A 19,558-nucleotide genomic window follows, 5' to 3' on the forward strand; every position below is an offset into this window, starting at 1 on the left:
AAAAACCAAATGTCTGCAAACTTCTATTGCTACTCTGGGGGCTGAGAAAAGACACACCTAGTGCACCTGTCTCATGAGGACATTTATCTCCATTATGTGGATCTATTGGGCATCTTGGTGGAAGACTTCCAAAATCATTAAAAGATAATTTTCAAAGAAGGGCAAAATAATGACTTCCATACATATATAAAAATGAATGTGTTAAAGATTTTATTTAACTCATTAACAAGGAACTGGTGAGGTTCAAAAGACACGTATAGCTTGGAAATATTGAAGTGAACGTGCCATTGGAGGCAAACTGACCTTCTCTACAGTGGGAGAGGCAGTCATTCGGCCCTCCCCTATAGGTGTCTAGACAAGAATTATATTGCATTGATGTCAGTTGTCACAGTTAACAGAGTTGTAAAATAGCTCCAAGAGAATGAGAATAAGATAATGTGGAAGGGTATGCTATAGATGATGTGTAGTTTTCCACTAAAGCACAAAATACCCCATATAGTAGCTATTATTCTAATTAGGAGAACCATTTGGGAGAATTTTGAACCAAGCGCAATGGATCTTAACTCCAACATGGTAACAAGCCACTTAAACCAGGCCTGCAGACAACCAGCACAACTGCTTTTCTTTTCTTTTCTTTCCAAGTAATCAAAGCACAGCAGGATATTGTAGAGGTGGAGAGCCCAGATTTTAGAATCAGAATTGCATCTGAATACGAAACCCCACCATGGACTACCTGTGAGATGCCTGGCAAACTATTTAACTTCTCTAAGTCTCTGTTTTCTTACCTGTGAAACTGGAAGAGTAAAACCTATCTTACTAGGCGAATATGAGGATTAAACAAAATAATGCCTATAAAGCATTTAGCACAGTGCCTGGCAAACATTACGAGTACTTCACAAATAGTAACTAGTAACTATATTACACTTGGTAATAAAAACACCGAATTGTTCTTTAAAGGTGGGTAATATCTGTGGTCATTCCCAGATAGACATATGAACTCCAATAATTACAGTGATTCTTTACATTTGATAACAAATAGGAGACTTTCATATATATTATGTTATTCTATCCTATGTTTCAGAGTTTTTCCCACATGCAGATTGTACAATTTATAAACGTATAGACACGTTCATATGCTTATCACAGCTAGTGTCCATCAAAGAATCTGTATTCACACAAAACTAATAAATTGCCCTTACATATTAACTCCTGAATTATAAATCAGATTGTTAAATTAAATGATGTCAGTCCATTGGAAGCCCTTTAACATATCCAGATAGTGTTTGTGCAGCCTGGTAAAGTGATTAATTATCCAATTTTCCCTGAATTTTCTAATTTTTTTGGAAACTATACTTGTAATAAGATCTAAATAAAAACAGGTAAACCATAGAAAATAGCAATTAATATTAAAACAAGAAAAAATCTGATTCAGTTCAAATGCTAACTCATCTATCTAGCTGATGACTGTCAGATCTGTTTTTTAACTTTTATTTTAAGTTCAGGGGTACATGTGCAGGTTTGTTACATAGGTAAACTTGTGTCATGGGGGTAGTTGTACAGATTATTTAATCACCCAGGTGTTAAGCCTAGTACCCATTAGTTATTTTTCCTTGTCCTCTCCCTCCTCCCTACCTCCACTCTCCAAAAGGCCCCAGTGTGTGTTGTTCCCCTCTGTGTGTCCATGTGTTCTCATCATTTAGCTCCCACTTATAAGTATGAACATGTGGTATTTGGTTTTCTGTTCATGAATCAACCTAAATGCCCATCAGTGATCGATTGGATAAAGAAAATGTGGTATGTATACACCATGGAATACTATGCAGCCATAAAGAAAGAATGATATCACATCCTTTACAGGGACATGGATGGAGCTGGAGGCCATTATCCTTAGCAGACTATCCGATCTTAAAGATATATGTCATTAGAAGCAATATAATATACTAGCCGAGAGCATGGGCTGTGGAGTCAGACTGCCAGGGCTGGAGGAATTTCTGCTCCATCAATGGTTAGCTGTATTATTTCAAGTAAGTTACAAACTTAACCTCTCAGTTCTTCAATTTCCTCCTCTGTAAAAAGAGGATAACAAGAGAGCTAAATCTCAGGTTTATTATGAGAATAATTAAATGAGATAATAGACTTGAAATACTTGGAACAATGTCTGATACACAGTGAGTACTCAATAAATGGTTACTTTTATTGCCAAGATGGAGCAAGCTTGAGAGGGCTGATGACATTTGTAACTGAACTTTGAGGTTGTCTTGAATATCCCATATCTTTGCTTTGTTATAGTCAGATGAATCCTTGTCTATTTTTAAGGACACCTCCACGGATCCTGTCAGAGTGCTCAGCTGGCTCCGCAGAGACCTGGAGAAAAGTACAGCAGAGTTCCAAGATGTTAGGTTCAAACCTGGAGAATCATTTGCTGGGGAAACGTCCAACTCAGGAGACCCACACAAAGGTTTCTCTGTAGACTATTACAACACCACCACCAAGGGCACTCTAGAAAGATTGCATTTTGAGATGACTCACAAAGAGAATCCTTGCCAGGGCCCCAGGGCCCAACTTGGCAATGGGAGTTCAGTAGATGAAGTTTCCTTCTATGCTCACCGCCTCACGAATCTAGTCATAGCCATGGCCCGCAAAGAGATCAATGAGAAGATTGATGGTTCTGAAAACAAATGTGTCTATCAGTCATTGTACATGGGGAATGAACCCACACCCACCAAAAGCCTCAGTAAGATAGCATCAGAGCTTGTGAATGAGACCGTCTCTGCATGTTCCAGGAATGCTGCCCCGGACAAGGCTCCTGGCTCTGGAGACAGAGTCTCAGGATCATCACAAAGTCCCCCAAATTTGAAGCACAAGTCCACTTTGAAGATCAAGAAGAGCACCAAAGAAAGACAGAGTCCAGATGACAAGCCTGCTTCTAAGAAGTCTTTCTTCTATAAGGAAGTGTTTGAATCTCGTAATGGAGATTATGCCAGAGAGGGTGGAAGGTTCTTTCCTCAGGACAGAAAGAGGTTTCAAGGGCAGGAAAGGCCTGATGACTTTACGGCTTCTATTAGTGAAGGGATCATGACCTATGCTAACAGTGTGGTGTCTGATATGATGGTCTCCATCATGAAGACACTGAAGATCCAAGTGAAAGACACAACTATTGCCACCATCCTACTGAAGAAAGTTCTGCTCAAGCATGCAAAAGAGGTGGTCTCGGATCTCATCGACTCCTTCATGAGGAACCTCCACAGCGTCACAGGGACCCTCATGACTGACACACAGTTTGTCTCGGCTGTGAAAAGAACTGTCTTCTCTCATGGAAGCCAAAAGGCCACAGATATCATGGATGCCATGCTAAGGAAGCTGTACAATGTAATGTTTGCCAAGAAAGTACCTGAGCATGTCGGGAAAGCTCAAGACAAGGCTGAGAGTTATTCCCTCATCTCCATGAAAGGAATGAGTGATCCTAAAAATCGAAATGTGAACTTTGCCATGAAATCTGAAACTAAATTGAGAGAAAAAATGTATTCTGAACCCAAGTCAGAGGAGGAGACTTGTGCCAAAACTCTGGGTGAGCACATTATCAAAGAGGGGCTTACCTTGTGGCACAAAAGTCAGCAGAAAGAATGTAAATCTCTAGGTTTCCAGCATGCAGCATTTGAAGCTCCCAACACACAGTGTAAGCCTGCATCAGACATTTCCTTTGAGTACCCTGAAGATATTGGCAACCTCGGCCCTCCTCCATATCCCCCAGAGAAACCTGAGAATTTTATGTATGATTCAGACTCCTGGGCCAAGGACCTGATCGTGTCTGCCCTACTTCTGATTCAATATCACCTGGCCCAGGGAGGAAGAAGGGATGCACAGAGCTTCGTTGAAGCTGCTGGTACCACCAACTTTCCTGCCAATGAGCCTCCTGTAGTTCCTGATGAATCCTGCCTTAAGTCTGCTCCCATTGTAGGTGACCAAGAACAAGCAGAAAAGAAGGACCTCAGGAGTGTTTTCTTCAATTTCATCCGGAACTTACTTAGTGAGACCATTTTCAAGCATGACCAGAGCCCTGAACCCAAGGTGCCAGAACAGCCAGTTAAGGAAGATAGGAAGTTGTGTGAAAGACCATTAGCCTCTTCTCCCCCCAGACTATATGAAGATGATGAGACCCCTGGTGCCCTTTCTGGGCTGACCAAGATGGTTGTCAACCAGATAGATGGCCACATGAGTGGGCAGATGGTAGAACATCTGATGAACTCAGTGATGAAGCTGTGTGTCATCATTGCTAAGTCCTGTGATTCTTCGTTGGCAGAGCTGGGAGATGACAAGTTGGGAGATGACAAGTCTGGAGATGCCAGTAGGCTAACTTTGGCCTTCCCAGATAGTTTATATGAGTGTTTGCCAGTCAAGGGCACAGGGTCAGCAGAAGCTCTCCTGCAGAATGCCTATCAAGCTATCCATAATGAAATGAGAGGTATATCAGGACAGCCCCCTGAAGGGTGTGCAGCACCCAAGGTGATTGTCAGCAATCACAACCTAACGGATACAGTTCAGAACAAGCAGCTCCAAGCCGTCCTTCAATGGGTAGCTGCCTCTGAGCTCAATGTCCCTATTTTGTACTTTGCTGGTGATGATGAAGGGATCCAGGAGAAGGTAAGAAACAAAGGCAGAGGAATTTGGAAGCTTTATTAAGATTTAACTAGGGCTTTAAGTTCTGGTTTCTTTCTAAATGGGAAGATAGCCACAGAGAAGGTAAAATGGGAACAGTGGGATTTGAAGATCATGCCTCTTGGCAGAGATAATGGATAAAGTAACATTAGATTTTGCCCAATACAAGGCATATCAAAGGGGAAAAGGGGGATAAATGATATGTTGCTGTTTTCTGCATTTAGGAGTAGGAGTGTACAGATGAGGAACCTCCAAGAGACCTAGTGAAAGAATCAGATTAAGGTCTGGGCTCTAGGCTGAGTTTTGGATAGGACAGCATTGCTCAAAGGATGAGATGAAGCTGGAAAGTAGCCCTGGGATGTGTTAGGGAAGAGGCAGAGTCTGAATTTATGACCTTTTCAAACATGCCATTACTGTCTTAGCTGGTTGTCTAGGTGGCGCTGGGGATTTGAAAGGATTCAGTGGATAACACCCCTCTTTCCCCTACCCTAAGCTCTGAACAGTTGACAAGTAAGACTAAAGCATAAGGCAGATGGGAAATCAACTTATCACTGTTATTACTGATAAAGGTAAACATGCCTGGTAAGTTCTTGTCCTCCACCCAAGGTGCCAGTAAGCATCAGAACTGGGTTTGAGTCTGGAGAATACGCACACTTAACCCAAGATGCTGCTGCTTCATACTGAAGTGCGAGAATTAAAAAGACCATCCCTACAACCTTCTCTTCTCTCTCTTCTCTGCCTTCTCGCTCTCTCTCTCTCTCTCTCTCATTTTCTCTTCCTCAGTGCTTTTGATTATCTCCTCTTGATTGAGAAAAGTGGACCAACTGCTGTTAATCATTAAGTAGCAAAGGGTGGCACAAGAGGCTAGGATTATTTAGAAAATTTCATCATCATAGAAATCAGAAGATAAGGAACAAGAGGCTTTCTCTGCTTAATTAAGTGGTATTTACATGGTATTAGCAACGCTTGCAACTGGGTCGCTACGTTTATCTGATGACTGGGAAGACACACGACTACAGAGCATCCAGATTAGGCTATATCAAGCCTAAACAAGAAACTGTCTGGTCTTTGACTTTGGTCTTAGCAAGACTACACTTGCTACTTAAAGTGTAGTCTGTGGACCTACAACAGTGGCATCACCTGGGAGCTTTTTAGAAGTGCAGAATCTCACATTTCCCTCCAGACCTACTGAATCAGAATCTTCATTTTAGCAAAATACCCAGGGGAGCTGTGTGCACATTCAAGTTAGGCTAGAAGAAAATGTGAACTTCCAGTATTAGATCTATCCCTAAGAGTCGTTGGCAAGCTCTGTCTCCATGCAGGGTTTCCAATCCGTAAAACAGACAACTATTTTATAGTGTAGAGCAATTAGCAGAGGTGGGGAGTGGGAGGCTATATTCTGAAGAAAATTTAAGCTGATGAAAAAAGATCTGAAAATAAGCATAGCCTTCAGGTGTATAATGTGTGAGAAAGCCTTTTGTAGCCATCTTTGAAATCAAACCCGTCATATATAACATACATAATACATTCTGGCTTTAGACTTTTTTGTATTGGAATGTGTTGTTTTAGATTATTTTAAATTGAAACATGTATCTAAAATAGGACAATAGACTTGCAGTCCCCCACTTTTATACACACACACACACACACACACACACCTCTGTCTACTCTAAAGATAAAGATAGTCATCTATTTTATTGAATCCCTCTAAGAGTAGAAGGAATGAGAAGCAGCATGTTCAAACTTCAACTAATAAATACACACACTGAATATTAGTATATTTTTAAGAACAGGGATGACATAGACACCAAAGAAACTACCTAAAAATGACTTTTTGAAAAGAGATTAATGTATGCAAATATTCTCATACTGATTCAGGTGATTGAACCTGCTGTCACTGGGATGTCTGTGAGCCCGATGTCTTTAAATACATTTGTATTTATTTTTGAATAAATGATATGTGTGCATAGTTCAAAATTCAAAAGTACAAAAGGATGCACGGTGAAAATTAAGGGTTGTTTTCTCATTTGTGTGCTCTATCCCATTGCCTTCCCTGGAGAAAAAAACCGTTTGGATCAATTTCTTATTTATCCTTCCAGAAATACACACACACACACACACACGTCACAAATTATTATTTTTTATATATATATATATATATATTCTCTTCTGCAACATATACAGCTGCCACATTCTTTTTAATGGCTTCATATATTTTATAATATATGAAGCCATTTCGTATATCATATATGTTTTATATGTTTTATATATTTAACCACTCCCCTATGTATGGATATTTCAGTTGCCACTATTTTGCACTGTAAGCAATGCTACACTGAATATCCTTGAATATGCATAATTTTGCACAGATTCAAATGTATTCACACGTGCTATACCCCTAGGAAAGGAATTTCAAGGTCAATGAGAATATTATTTGTGTAATTCGATACGTTTCCAAATTGCCTTCCATAGAGCTTGTACCAATTAACACACCTATTAAAACAGTGTAAGAGGACTATTTCCTCACACTTTAACCAACAGTGCATGCTAAAATTTTTAATTTGCTAAGTTGCTTTACTTTTTGTCTTACTAGGAATGAGGGTGAGTATCTTTGCATATATTTAAGACCATTTGAATTTCCTCTTCTGTGGATAAATTGGTCATAATTTCTGCCCATTTTTCTTTTTTTAACTTTTATTTTAGGTTCAGGGGTATATGTGCTTGTTTGTTATGTAGGTAAACTCATGTCACACAGGTTTGTTGTACAGATTATTTTGTCACCCAGGTACTAAGCCTAGTACTGACCCAATAGTTATTTTTTTCTGAGTGTCTTCTTCCTCCCACCCTTCACCCTCAAGTGTCTGTTGTTCCCTCTTTGTGTCCATGTGTTCTCATCATTTAACTTCCACTTCTGATAACATGCTGTATTTCATTTTCTGTTCCTGAGTTAATTTGCCAATGGCAATGGCCTCCAACTGCATCCATGTTCCTGCAAAGTAAATGGCTGTGTTCTTTTTTATGGCTGCATAATATTCCATGGTGTATATGTACCACGTTTTCTTTATCCCATCTGCCATTAATAGGCATTTAGGTTATCTCCATGTCTTCGTTATTGTGAATAGTGTTGCAGTGAACATCCATGTGCACATGTCTTTATGGTAAAACAATTTATATTCCTTTGGGTATACACCCAGTAATGGGACTGCTGGGTTGAATAGTAGTTCTGTTTTTAGCTCTTTGAGGAATTGCCTCACTGCTTTTGACAATGGTCGGACTAATTTACACTCCCACCAACAGTGTATAAGTGTTGCCTTTTCTCCACATGCTTGCCATTACTTTTAATAATAGCCTTTCTAACTGGTGTGGGATGGTATCTCATTATGGTTTTGATTTGCATTTATCTAGTGACCAGTGATATTAAGCTTGTTTTTATGTGCTTGTTGGCCACACATATGTCTTCTTTTGCAAAGAGTCTGTTTGTGTCCTTTGCCCACTTTTTAATGGGGTTGTTTTTTTCTTGCAAATTTGTTTCAGTTCCTTATAGATGCTGAACATTAGACCTTTGTCAGATGCATAGTTTGCAAATATTTCCTTCCATTATGTAGGTTGTCTGTTTATTAATAGTTACTATTGCTGTGCAGAAGCTCTTAAATTTAATTAGATCCCATTTGTCAATTTTTGCTCTTGTTGCAGTTGCTTTTGGTGTATTCATCATGAAATCTTTGCCAGTTCCTATGTGCAGAATGGTATTGTCTAGGTTGTCTTCCAGGGTTTTTACAGTTTTTAATCTTACATTTAACTCTTTAATCCATCTTGAGTCGATTTTTGTATATGGTGTAAGGAAGGGGTCCAGTTTCAATCTTCTGTATATGGCTAGCCAGTTATCCCAGCACCTATTGAATAGGGAGTCCTTCCCCATTGCTTGTTTTTGTCAGCTTTGTCAAAGATCAGATGGTTGTAGCTGTGTGGCCTTATTTTTGGGCTCTCTATTCTGTTCCATTGGTCTATATGTCTGTTTTTGTACCAGTACCGTGCTGTTTTGGTTACTGTGGTCCTGTAGTATAGTTTGAAGTTGAGTAATGTGATGACTCTAGCTTTGTTCTTTTCACCTAGGATTGCCTTGGCTGTTGGCAGGCTCTTTTTTGGTTCCATATGAATTTTAAAATAGTTTTTTCTAGTTCTATGAAGAATTTCATTGGTAGTTTAATAGGAATAGCATTGAACATTTAAGTTGCTTTGGGCAATATGATCATTTTAACAATATTGACTCTTTCTATCCATGAGAATGGAATATTTTTCCATTTGTTTGTGTCATTTATGATTTCTTTGAGCAGTGTTTTGTAATTCTCATTGTAGAGATTTTCACCTCCCTGGATAGCTGTATTCCTAGGTATTCTTCTTATGTTCTGCCCATTTTTTTATTGCATTGTAGGCCTTTTTCTTGTTGATCTATAAGAGTTTTATATATTACAAGGAATCAACTTTTATGATATTAAATACAAATGTTTCCTTTGCTATTGGTCTTTTGATTGGTGTTTTGTTGTTGTTGTTGTTGTAGTTTGTTTCTGCCATACAAATGTCATCAAATATGAGACATTTTTATTTTTGCTGGGTTTTATGTTATATTTTGGAAAACATTCTCCACTTTACGATATTAGCAAAAGTTTCCCTTTTTTTTTTCTATTACAGTCATGCATCGCTGAGTCATGGGGATATGTTCTGAGAAGTGGGTCATTAAGCGATTTCCTCATTGTGTGAACGTAATAGACGGTACTTACACAAACCTAGCTGGTATAGCCTACTGCATATCTAGCTTATATTGTATGGCCTATTGCTCCTAGGCTACACACTTATATACAGCATGTTACTGTACTGAATACTGTAAGCAGTTGTGACACCACAGTATATGTGGATCTAAACATATCTGAATATAGAAAAGGTACAGTAAAAATATGATTTGAAAGATAAAAAATGGTACATCTGTATAGGTCACTTACCATGAATGGAGCTCACAGGACTAGAAGTTGCTCTGGATGAGTGAGTGACTGAGTGGTGAGTGAATGTGAAGGCCTAGGACATTACTGTTCACTGCTGTAGACTTCATGAACACTGTATATTTAGGCTACGTTAAATATTTTAAAATATTTTTCTTTCTTCAATAATAAATTAGCAGCTTACTGTAACATTTTTATGTTACAAACTTTTAATTTTTTTAACTTTTTGACTCTTTTGTAATAACACTTAGCTTAAAACACACATTGTACAGTTATACAAAAACATTTTCTTTATATTCTTTTTTATAAGCTTTTTTCTATTTAATTTTTTTACTTTTTATTAAAAATGAAGATATAAACACACACATTGACCTAGGCCCACACAGGGTCAGGATCATCAACATCGTTGCCTTCCACCTCTGCATGTTCTCCCACTAGACGGTCTTCAGGGTAAGTAACACTCATGGAGCTATTACGTCCTATGATGACGATGCCTTTGTCCTGAAGGACCTGCCTGAGGCTGTTTTACAATTAATTTTTTTAATAAGTAGAAGTAGTAGACTAAAATAACACTAAAAGTATAGTACAGTGATACAGAAATCAGTAATGTAGTCATTTATTATCATTAGAAAGTACTATCCACTATATGTAATAGTGTGTGCTAGACTTTTACATAACTGGCAGCACGGTAGGTTTGTTTACAGCAGCATCACCCCCAAACAAGTGAGTAATGTGTTGTGCTCTGTTACGATAACTATGATATCACTAGAAAATAGGAGTTTTTCAGGTCCAGTATAAGCATATGGAACCACCATCATATGTGTAGTCTGTGGTTCACTGAAACATCATTACGCAGTGTATGACTGTACTTTTATGATTTTTAAAATATATTTAAGACTTCAATACATTTTGAATTCATTTTTATTAAGGTATGAAGTAGGGTTACAATCTCTTTTTTTTTTTTTTTTTTGAGACAGTCTCTCTGTCACCCAGGCTGGAGTGTAGTGGCGCGATCTCGGCTCACTGCAACCTCCGCCCCCCAGGTTCAAGAGATTCTCCTGTCTCAGCCTCCCAAGTAGCTGAGATTACAGGCGCATTGTAATTTTTGTACTTTTAGTAGAGACGGGGTTTCACCATCTTGGCCAGGCTGGTCTTGAACTCCTGACCTCATGATTCACCTGCCTCGGCTTCCCAAAGTGCTGGGATTACAGGCGTGAGTCACCGCGTCTGGCCACAGTCTCTTATTTTTTTCCTATTCTTTTTCTAAACTTTCTATTCTGTGCCATTGAATTGTCCATCTACTCTTATACCAATAGCATCTTATTTTAATTACTGTAATTCTGTAATATTTTTGAATATCCAATAGGACTGGAGACTTTATTTCTCTGCCTCAGAATTTTCTAGGCTATTCGTGTTTACATTTCCCAGTTTTCATCCCCCGTCCATGGGCAACCATTAACCTTTCCATCATTATAAATTTGCCTTTCCTTGACAGTTTTGTAATGGAGCCATAAAGTACGTGGTCTTTTACGTCAGGCTCCTTACACTTAGTGTAAGGTTTTTGTGGTTCATCTGTGTTGTAGCATGTATCAGTAGTGTATTTCTTTTTATTGCTGAATAGTACTTCATTATGTAGATATACTACATTTTGTTTGTCCATCTATCAGTTAATAGATATTTAGATGGTTTCCATTTTTCCTATTATGAGTAATGCGACTATGAGCATTCACATACAAGTCTGTGTGGTTATATGTTTTCATTTCTCTTGGGCAGATAATGAGGAATGGAATTGCAGCATGTTACAATAAGTGTAATTCAATAAATGTAATTTATTTTCTTTCTTTTTTTTTTTTTTTTTTTTGAGACAGGGTCTCTCTCTCTCTTGCCCAGGCTGGAGTGCAGTGGCATAATCATAGTCACTGCAGCCTCAAACTCCCTAGGCTTAAGTGATCCTCCCACCTCAGCCTCCCAAGTAGCTGGGACTACAGGCACCCCCCACCACACCCAGTTAATTGTTGTATTTTTCTGTAGAGATGGGGTCTTGTCATGTTGCCCAGGCTGGTCTCAAACTCCAGGGTTCAAGTGATCCGAACACCTCGGCCTCCCAAAGTGCCAGGAAAACAGGCATGAGCCACCACGCCTGACCGGTTTAGTGTAATTTCTTAAGAAATTGCCAAACTATTTCCTGAAGTGGCTGTAGCATTTTACATTTTTACCAGTAATTTACACAGGTTTCAGTTTCTCCACATCCTGGTCAATATTATTCTTTCATTTATTGTAATAATTATAGTGGTACCTCATTGTGGGTTTCATTTGGCATACATACATTAAAATGATGAAAAATATTGAGCATGTTATTCTATTACATGCTCATTAGCCATTCATATATATTCTTTAGTGAGATACCTGTGCAATTCTTTCACCCATAATTTGGTTGGATTGTTTTCTTCTTGATTAGAATTATAAGAGGTCTTTTATATATTCTGGATACAAGTCCTTTATCTGATATATTTTTGCAAATATTTTCTCTCAGTTTGCGGCTTATCTTTTTATTTAATGGAATCTTTTGAAGAGCAAAATGAAGTCTAACTAGATGACAACCAGTTTATCATTTTTTACTTTTACGTCTTGTGATTTTGGTGTCAAAACACATTTTTGCCTACCCAGTGGTTCTCAGCCAGGAGCAATATTGCCCCCCAGGGGACATTTGGCAATGTCTGGAGACGTAGTTGGCTGTCACAACAGAGAAAGGGGTTAGCACTGGAGTCAAACAGGTAGAGGCCAAGGATACTGGTAAACAACATGCAATGAGCAAAATAGCCCCACAACAAACCCAGAAGGCCAGGAGGGCTGAGAGCTAGAAACCTTGACCTATGCAAGGCCATGAAGATTTTCTCCTTGTTCTTGTCTACATGCTTGATAATTTTAGCTCTTATATTTAGGTCTATGATCTACTTTGAGTTAATTTTTGTGAGGTAGGAGTCCAAATTCAATATTTTGCATATAGATATGAAGCTTATCTTGGCACCATTTGTTGAAAAGAGCACTGAGAATCTGGCCCCTCTGAATTGTCCATCTCCTTTATTAAAAAATCCTATTGACCATAAATGTTAGATTCAAGTCTTCTTTTGATTGGCATTTCCATGGTACATCTTTTCCTATAATTTTAACTTATTATATTTGAAGTGAGGTTTTTTGTAGGCAGCATACACTTGGGTTATATTTTTTGTCCATTCCGAAATTCAATATGTTTAGATCATTTACGCTTAGCCCAATTTATGGATATGTTCGGATTTAAGTTTACCATTTTATTTTTTGTTGCTTCTCTCTTTTTTCTTCCTGTTTTCCCTTTGTTGCCTTCTCTTGGACTATTTGAACATGTTTTAGTATTCCATTTTAATTTATCTGTTGCATTTTTGACTATATCTTTTTGTGTAGTTTTTTTAGTGGTTAATCTAGGGATTACGATATACATACCAACTTCTCAGAATCCATGTAGCGTTAATAGTTTACCACTTAAGCTGGAATGTAGAAATATTACTACCATATAAGGTTCCTTTATCCTTCTCCCTTTATAGTTGAGTTGCTTTATGTATTTAATCTACATACTTTGAAAAAACCCTCAATGTTACTTTTGCTTCCAACCTTAAAACATTTTTTTTTTTTTGAGACAGAATCTCACTCTGTTGTCCAGGTTGGAGTGCAGTGGCGTGATCTTGGCTCATTGCAACCTCCGCCTCCTGGGTTCAAGCGATTCTCTTGCCTCAGCCTCTCGAGTAGCTGGGATTACAGGCACGTGCTACAATGCCCAGTTATTTCTGTATTTTTAGTAGAGACGGGGTTTTGCCATGTTGGCCAGGCTGGTATCAAACTCCTGACCTCAGGTGATCCTCCTACCTCAGCCTCCCAAAGTACTGGGATTACAGGCGTGAGCCACTGTCTCGGCCCTTAAAACATATTTTAAAGAACAGAAAAGGATAGCCTGCTCTTTATACTGAGAGTTTTACTGTTTGTGTTGCTCTTCATTCATTCTTAATGTTCCCAGTTTCCTTCTGATATCATCGTCCTTCTCTCTGAAGAACTTTCTTTAGCGATTCTTTTAGAACACATTTTCTGGCAATGAATTCTCTCAGTTTTATTTAATCTGACAATGTCTTTATTTGACTTTCATTCTTGAGTTATAATTTCTGCTGGATATAGAATTCTAATTTGGCAAGTTTTTTTCTCTTAGCAGGTAAAAGATGTGCCACTTTCTTCTGTCCTCTATGGTTTCTGATGAGAAATTGGCTGTCATTTGACTTGCAGTTCCCCTATAAATGGTTTTCTCTGGATGCTTTTAAGATTTTCTTCTTTTTCTTTAATTTTCAGCAATTTAGTTACGGTAGGTCTTTGAGTTAATTTGTTTGGGTTTGGGTTTGGGTTTGGGTTTGTTTTATTTTAGGTACCCTGAGATTTTTGAATGTGTAGGTTTAAAACTTTTTGGCAAATTGGGAGTACTTTCCTCCATTGTTTCTTCAAATGTGTTTTGCATCATCGCTTTTCTCTGCTCCTTTGATATTCTAATAACATAAATGTTAAAGTTTTGGTATTGACAAGTCCTTGGGCTCTGTTTATTTTTAAATATTTTTTGAAATAAGTTTAATCAATCTTGTATGTTGTTCAGCATGGATAATTTCTATTGATCTACCTTCAAGTTTACTGACTTTCCTCTCTCATTTACATTCTGCTATTTAGCCCATCTGATACGTTTTTATTTTATATTTTGTCGGTAAGTTTTAGTTCTAAAATTTCTATTTGGTTCTCCTATTTCAGTTTCTCACATGGATATTTCTCTTTCTGAAGAGGATCTCAATATTTGGTCTGTTTATCTGCCTGCCCTTTGTCGTAAAAAGTCAAGAGCAAAATGAACAAAATAAAAATCTGATTACTTGAGAGAGTTTGTTGCCCTTAGGATTCCAGATAAATGACAGCGTTGTATTTATATTAGAATGGTTGCTTAACTAACTTTTCTCATTTTGCACTTGGAAAAAGAGCTAAAGATAGGATCCAATACCTGCAGTGAATTTTGGTTCTGCTAATTACTAGCAGTTAATTCTGACAAATCTCTGTACTTCTCTGGGAAACATTTTCATGAGGGTTGAATTGATCTCTGAGGTGCCTTTTTGCTCTAACATGTTAGGACTCTGTGGTCTATGGGGCATGGAAAGCAGCATCCACATTTGTCCACTGGATATTTTCCATCTTGCCTTATTGATCTTAGGACAGTGATGGAGACTTTTATGATATTAGGGTGAGCTTAGAACCTTAGAATTCTTAGAGAGCAAGATCATGGGCAGGTGGGTGTTAACATCTCTTCTTTAAACTAAGAATGATGTCACCAACCTCCTTCTGTTAAACAGGCCAGCAAACTTTAAAGTCTGTGTTGCAGTTTCCCAAGGTCTGCCTGGCCTCTCTGCTCTAGCTTTGGCAGGCTCCATCTGGCCTGCCATGAGATGCTGGGCCTCACCACTGGTGTTTTCTTTCCTTTCACAGCTACTTCAGCTCTCAGCTGCTGCTGTGGACAAAGGATGCAGCGTGGGCGAGGTTCTGCAGTCAGTGCTGCGCTATGAGAAGGAGCGCCAGCTGAACGAGGCGGTGGGGAATGTCACACCGCTGCAGCTGCTGGACTGGCTGATGGTGAACCTGTGATTGGCAACCCCACTGCTTTCCCCTCTTCTGGCAGTGGGGCTGGCCCTTATCCCCGCCCTTCTTTCTCACTTCCACATCTCCCCCTCTATATCCTCACAGAGCCCTAACATTATCTTCATACCACTCTCATCAAAGACATGTCACCTTATGCTAGTCACTGGATTTTGCAATTTTCCTGTCCATGCGAGCAAGGACGTAAAATTAAAAAATTACAATTAAAGGGCTCCACATGTTTTGTTTCCTTGGGACAATCAGGTAAAGAAATCCCAGGAGTGAAAAAAATAACCAGATGAATGGCAGAGGTAAAACAGAGCTGTACTGAGAGGCCCTGCTGAAGGTCACTCAGCCTGTCCGCTGTCTGTGTCACAATTTGCAGCTTCCTTATTTAAACTATGCTCTTAAAGTAAGCCACAGTTTATCAAGAATTCATTTTAACCTTTTATAACCATGAAAATCAGAAGATACTTTCGAATATTCAATCAAAATCATCCTGATTACAATGTTGAAGACTTGGCTTCTTAGTCTCTGTAGAGCTGCAGAACAGTGTCCACCTCCAACTTCATCCATGGTTGAAGATCGTGTCAAGAATGTTCCCAAGGATCTGAGTTCTATTGCTGGTTTTGTGGCTTTCTGGCTATAGAAACTGCGGTAAGTTCCCTGTTCTAACACTGCTCTGACTTAATGTCCATATCACCCCACTTAAGAAATATTTTCTATTCTTAGCCTGGATTTTCTGTGGAATTTTCTATTCTTGACTCCCCTTTCCTTTTAGAAACTTCTCCATTGGCTTCTAATTTTCTTTCTGTATCTCTGGGTCTCTTGGGGGACCTCCTCAACTCTGGCAACTCCTTATATATTTGTCTTTCCTGGGACTTTCTCTCAACCCTCTGCTATTCTAACTCAAGATTTTTCCTGGGAGATTACGTCCAAATCCATTGCTTCAATGACCTGGTGTCCCCCTTCATAAAATATTATGCAACAATTAAAATGAAAACTGTATTGGGGGGAGGTTATTCCAAATGGCAAGTAAAAAAGAAAACTATTTTTATATATTCTATGTTGTTTCTGATGTTATGATCTTAAGTTTCATGTAAAATTCTATCTGTCCTATGACAACCACATAAAAATTATGTATTTGTGTAGATGAGGATTAGAAAGGGAAGTAAAAAGACATACTTAGATTTGGCGTATGGTAGATGAGTGAACATGTCCTGCTTGTTTACCTAGCTTCCCTTCCTTTGGGAAACCTTCCATCCCTTGCTCTAGTCTATAGAAGCATCAGTCACAGTGCCTTCACCACCACTGTGGGCTTGGGGCCCAGACTGGCCAAGCATCCCAGTCTCCCAGTCACAATTTCTGTGTCACAATCATTTTGGAGACTCCCTGTTAGCAAGGAAGCCTGTATCTTTTGACTGGATGTTGGTGGTTAACTTCTGAGCAGGGCCTGTCATCAGGATGAAGTTAACCATAGCGAGAAGCAAGGCTAATAGATGAAGAGGGAGTCTGAGCCCTACAACCTCATTTGAATTCCTGGATCCTGCTGTGCCTGAAACTACATCTACCCTTTCTGATTCCCCACTTACGTAAGTCAATAAATGTCTTCCGTTGTTTAAACTGCTTTTGAATTCAGCTTCTATCATTTTCAAACAAAAATCCTGACATAGGTTGGCAGTCATGGGCAAGAAGAAAAAAAATTTTCTTTTGTTTGGAGTTCCATTAATGATGCTATAACACTGAGAGTTAAAAACTACCCGCCCCCTCTACACACACGACACATATGGAATGAATTTAAATGTAAGGACATCCTCCCCCATCCTGCATAAGAGGAATCATGCCAATTGGCCATGATAATAGAATTTTTTTAAATAAACTTTTATGTATTTAAAAAAAACAGTCTGAAGTATTGTACAATATAAGTGCTGTCTTAATACAAATCACTGGTGGAAAGGAACAGGACATACTCTCAGCAAAGGTCATACAATAGGGGGTAAAATATTTGTGTTCTTGAGGGAGAAGTTTTTGCTCTGTCCTGGGGAGGTCCTGGACACCTCCGCCCCAACAGCTGCCCCTGACTTCTTGGGGGCTTCTACCAGTTGAGGCAGCTGAACGGTGTCAGCTCCGTGCTGGAGAGAGTCGTGCTGATCACCTGAATGCTGAACATGCTTCATGGGGCCATCTTTTGTTTTCTCTGTAGTCTCTTTGGTGATCTCCTCTGCTAAAGGAGAGAGAAGACAGAAGGGAACAAGATTCAAATATGGATTATATGTTAATTGTCCTTTAGGTTGTACACGACTTACTGCAAACCATGACTGTGATGATATAAAAACAGTTCATTTGTAAAGCACCTTCAATGTGTCGGACGTTATTCTAAGCACTGTATGTTTACTAATTCATCTGATCATTGCAGCGACCCTGGAGAATAGGCAGTATTCTCATTCTCATAAATGGAGATACTGAGCTACGGAGAGGTTAAGTCCACACCTGATAAGTAGTAGAACCGGAATTTAATCCCCAGGTAACCTGACTCTTGTGACCATGTACCTAACCACTAGGCTATATTGCATATAAAAACTCGCATAATGCCATAATCTGGCACTGACAGAAATTCTAAAGGTAATTATAGGGCATAAAGGGGTGGATGCATTTAATGAAAAGGGGAGGAGGAGAAAGGAAATTGATTATAGGAGAAAAATGGAAAATCCTAATAAAGGGCAAAAAAGATCCAGGCTAATGCCAAATTTCCCTGAAAAGGAAAATCCCAAAGGTAAGAAATGGCTAGTCATGATGTAGCCACAAGAATTATCCCAGGTTGAGGTTAGAGAAATTGACATGCAAATCCTTCAGAAATGCTTAAACAGCATATTAAACAGAATGTTAAAAACAAAGATTTTAATTTCCAGACTACAGAATTGGGGCTTCAAAAATATTGCAAGGAGGTTTACAGAATTACTAGAATATTAATTCCTGGACTGTGGGAATAGGACTGGTTATTTGACAGGCTGTACCTTTTTTGCTCGAGTGATGACAGCCTTGAACCTTGTCCTTCCTTGTCTCAGAGGGGAAAAAGGAATTGAATTTCCTCAGGGTCTGGGGCCTGGGCTGTGGCTTGAGGTTCCGAGACTGATGAATCCAAGCATGCTTGAGGGCCTGGTCCGGGGTCATGCGAAGAGAAGGTTCCCATCTGCACCCCAACAAAGCCCCACATGGGTTATTGTTTTACTTCCTTTTAATATATTAAAACATTTTTAAAACCCAATAAAGATTTTTATTTAAGCTATGTTGATATCTCAAAGATATATCATCATAGAACAGAGATTATGGCATATAACTTAAAAGTACCTGGAAACAACTAATGGAAATAATCTTTTTAGAAGATGTGTCTAACAAGCCAGGGAATATATATTACAGTCCAAGTCTTCTAGCATTCTAGAAATTTCCTTAAAAGAAATATTATTTTACAAAAGCTTAATCAATAGGATTTAGGGTTTGGTAAGCTAAGAATATTAAAAACAAAGATTTCAATTTCCAGACTACAGAATTGGGGCTTCAAAAATATTGCAAGGAGATTTACAGAATTCTAGAATATTAAGAGTTGCAAGGGGACTTGGATATAATCCAATCAAACTTGTAATTCAGTAGCAGAATACATTGACCGAACTACCATCATGGAATTACCCTGCAATTCTTGAGTAATTTCAGTGACAAGATACTAACTCACAGAACCATCTATTCCAATTTTGAAAAAACTCTGATTCTTTAAAAGTTATTGACTTTTATTGTGCCAAAACTGCTTTGCTTCCCAGTAACTTTTACCCAGGTCCTAATTCATCAACGCATCACCATCACACAAAATAACTAATCCTAATTTTATGGTCAAGTCCTTCAACCATCTGAAAATATTTACATCGCTACTAACTAATGATCATATGATATGGTTTTCACCATCTGACCATCTTCTGAAATAAGGATATTTTAGCAGTTGTCTAACTGGTGTCCATCATGGTGGGAATAGCTTCTATAACTGCAGGGAGACAGTATTAACATTCTAGACTCATCAAGGTCCTAAAACAGCTCAAACTCTCATTTCTGTGTCAAATGAATTGCTGTTAAACAACGTCTCTCCTTTCCTGGACTTTTGGAGTTCGCCTACAAAGTCTAGACACAGGGCTTTACATTTATGCCTATTGAACTTGGCTCAAAACTTTTAGTCTCAAAGATTT

At 38.7% G+C, this 19,558-nt stretch overlaps 2 protein-coding genes across 20 annotated transcripts in view; one reads left to right on the top strand and one right to left on the bottom strand.

Annotated features, from left to right (window-relative positions):
- AKAP3 (A-kinase anchoring protein 3) overlaps positions 1–16,956 on the top strand; it is a 35,366-nt gene extending 18,410 nt beyond the window's left edge. For 2 of the 5 annotated variants that reach the window (XR_010120913.1, XR_010120914.1), the window contains 3 exons: positions 2,317–4,641; positions 15,183–15,986; positions 16,780–16,956. Coding sequence is in view for 3 of the 5 variants with exons in the window: in XM_055281030.2 (XP_055137005.1) it covers positions 2,317–4,641; positions 15,183–15,338 (2,481 nt within the window). In the remaining 2 variants the exon portion in view is untranslated. Of the gene's footprint in view, positions 1–2,316; positions 4,642–15,182 lie in introns of all 5 variants that reach the window. The other 3 variants (XM_055281030.2, XM_063639872.1, XM_055281029.2) reach the window with 2 other exon arrangements.
- A 233-nt stretch (positions 16,957–17,189) lies between these two features.
- Positions 17,190–19,558, bottom strand: part of DYRK4 (dual specificity tyrosine phosphorylation regulated kinase 4) — a 42,265-nt gene continuing 39,896 nt past the window's right edge. For 11 of the 15 annotated variants that reach the window (XM_055281034.2, XM_055281039.2, XM_055281035.2 and 8 more), the window contains 2 exons: positions 18,344–18,519; positions 17,190–17,553 (listed from right to left, as the gene is read on the bottom strand). In XM_055281034.2, the coding sequence (XP_055137009.1) occupies positions 17,312–17,553; positions 18,344–18,519 (418 nt within the window). In that variant the 3' untranslated portion in view covers positions 17,190–17,311. The remainder of the gene's footprint in view (positions 17,554–18,343; positions 18,520–19,558) is intronic. The other 4 variants (XM_055281036.2, XM_055281033.2, XM_063639883.1 and 1 more) reach the window with 1 other exon arrangement.

The sequence above is a fragment of the Symphalangus syndactylus genome, chromosome 5 (assembly GCF_028878055.3).
Source record: "Symphalangus syndactylus isolate Jambi chromosome 5, NHGRI_mSymSyn1-v2.1_pri, whole genome shotgun sequence".
Classification (NCBI taxonomy): domain Eukaryota; kingdom Metazoa; phylum Chordata; class Mammalia; order Primates; family Hylobatidae; genus Symphalangus; species Symphalangus syndactylus.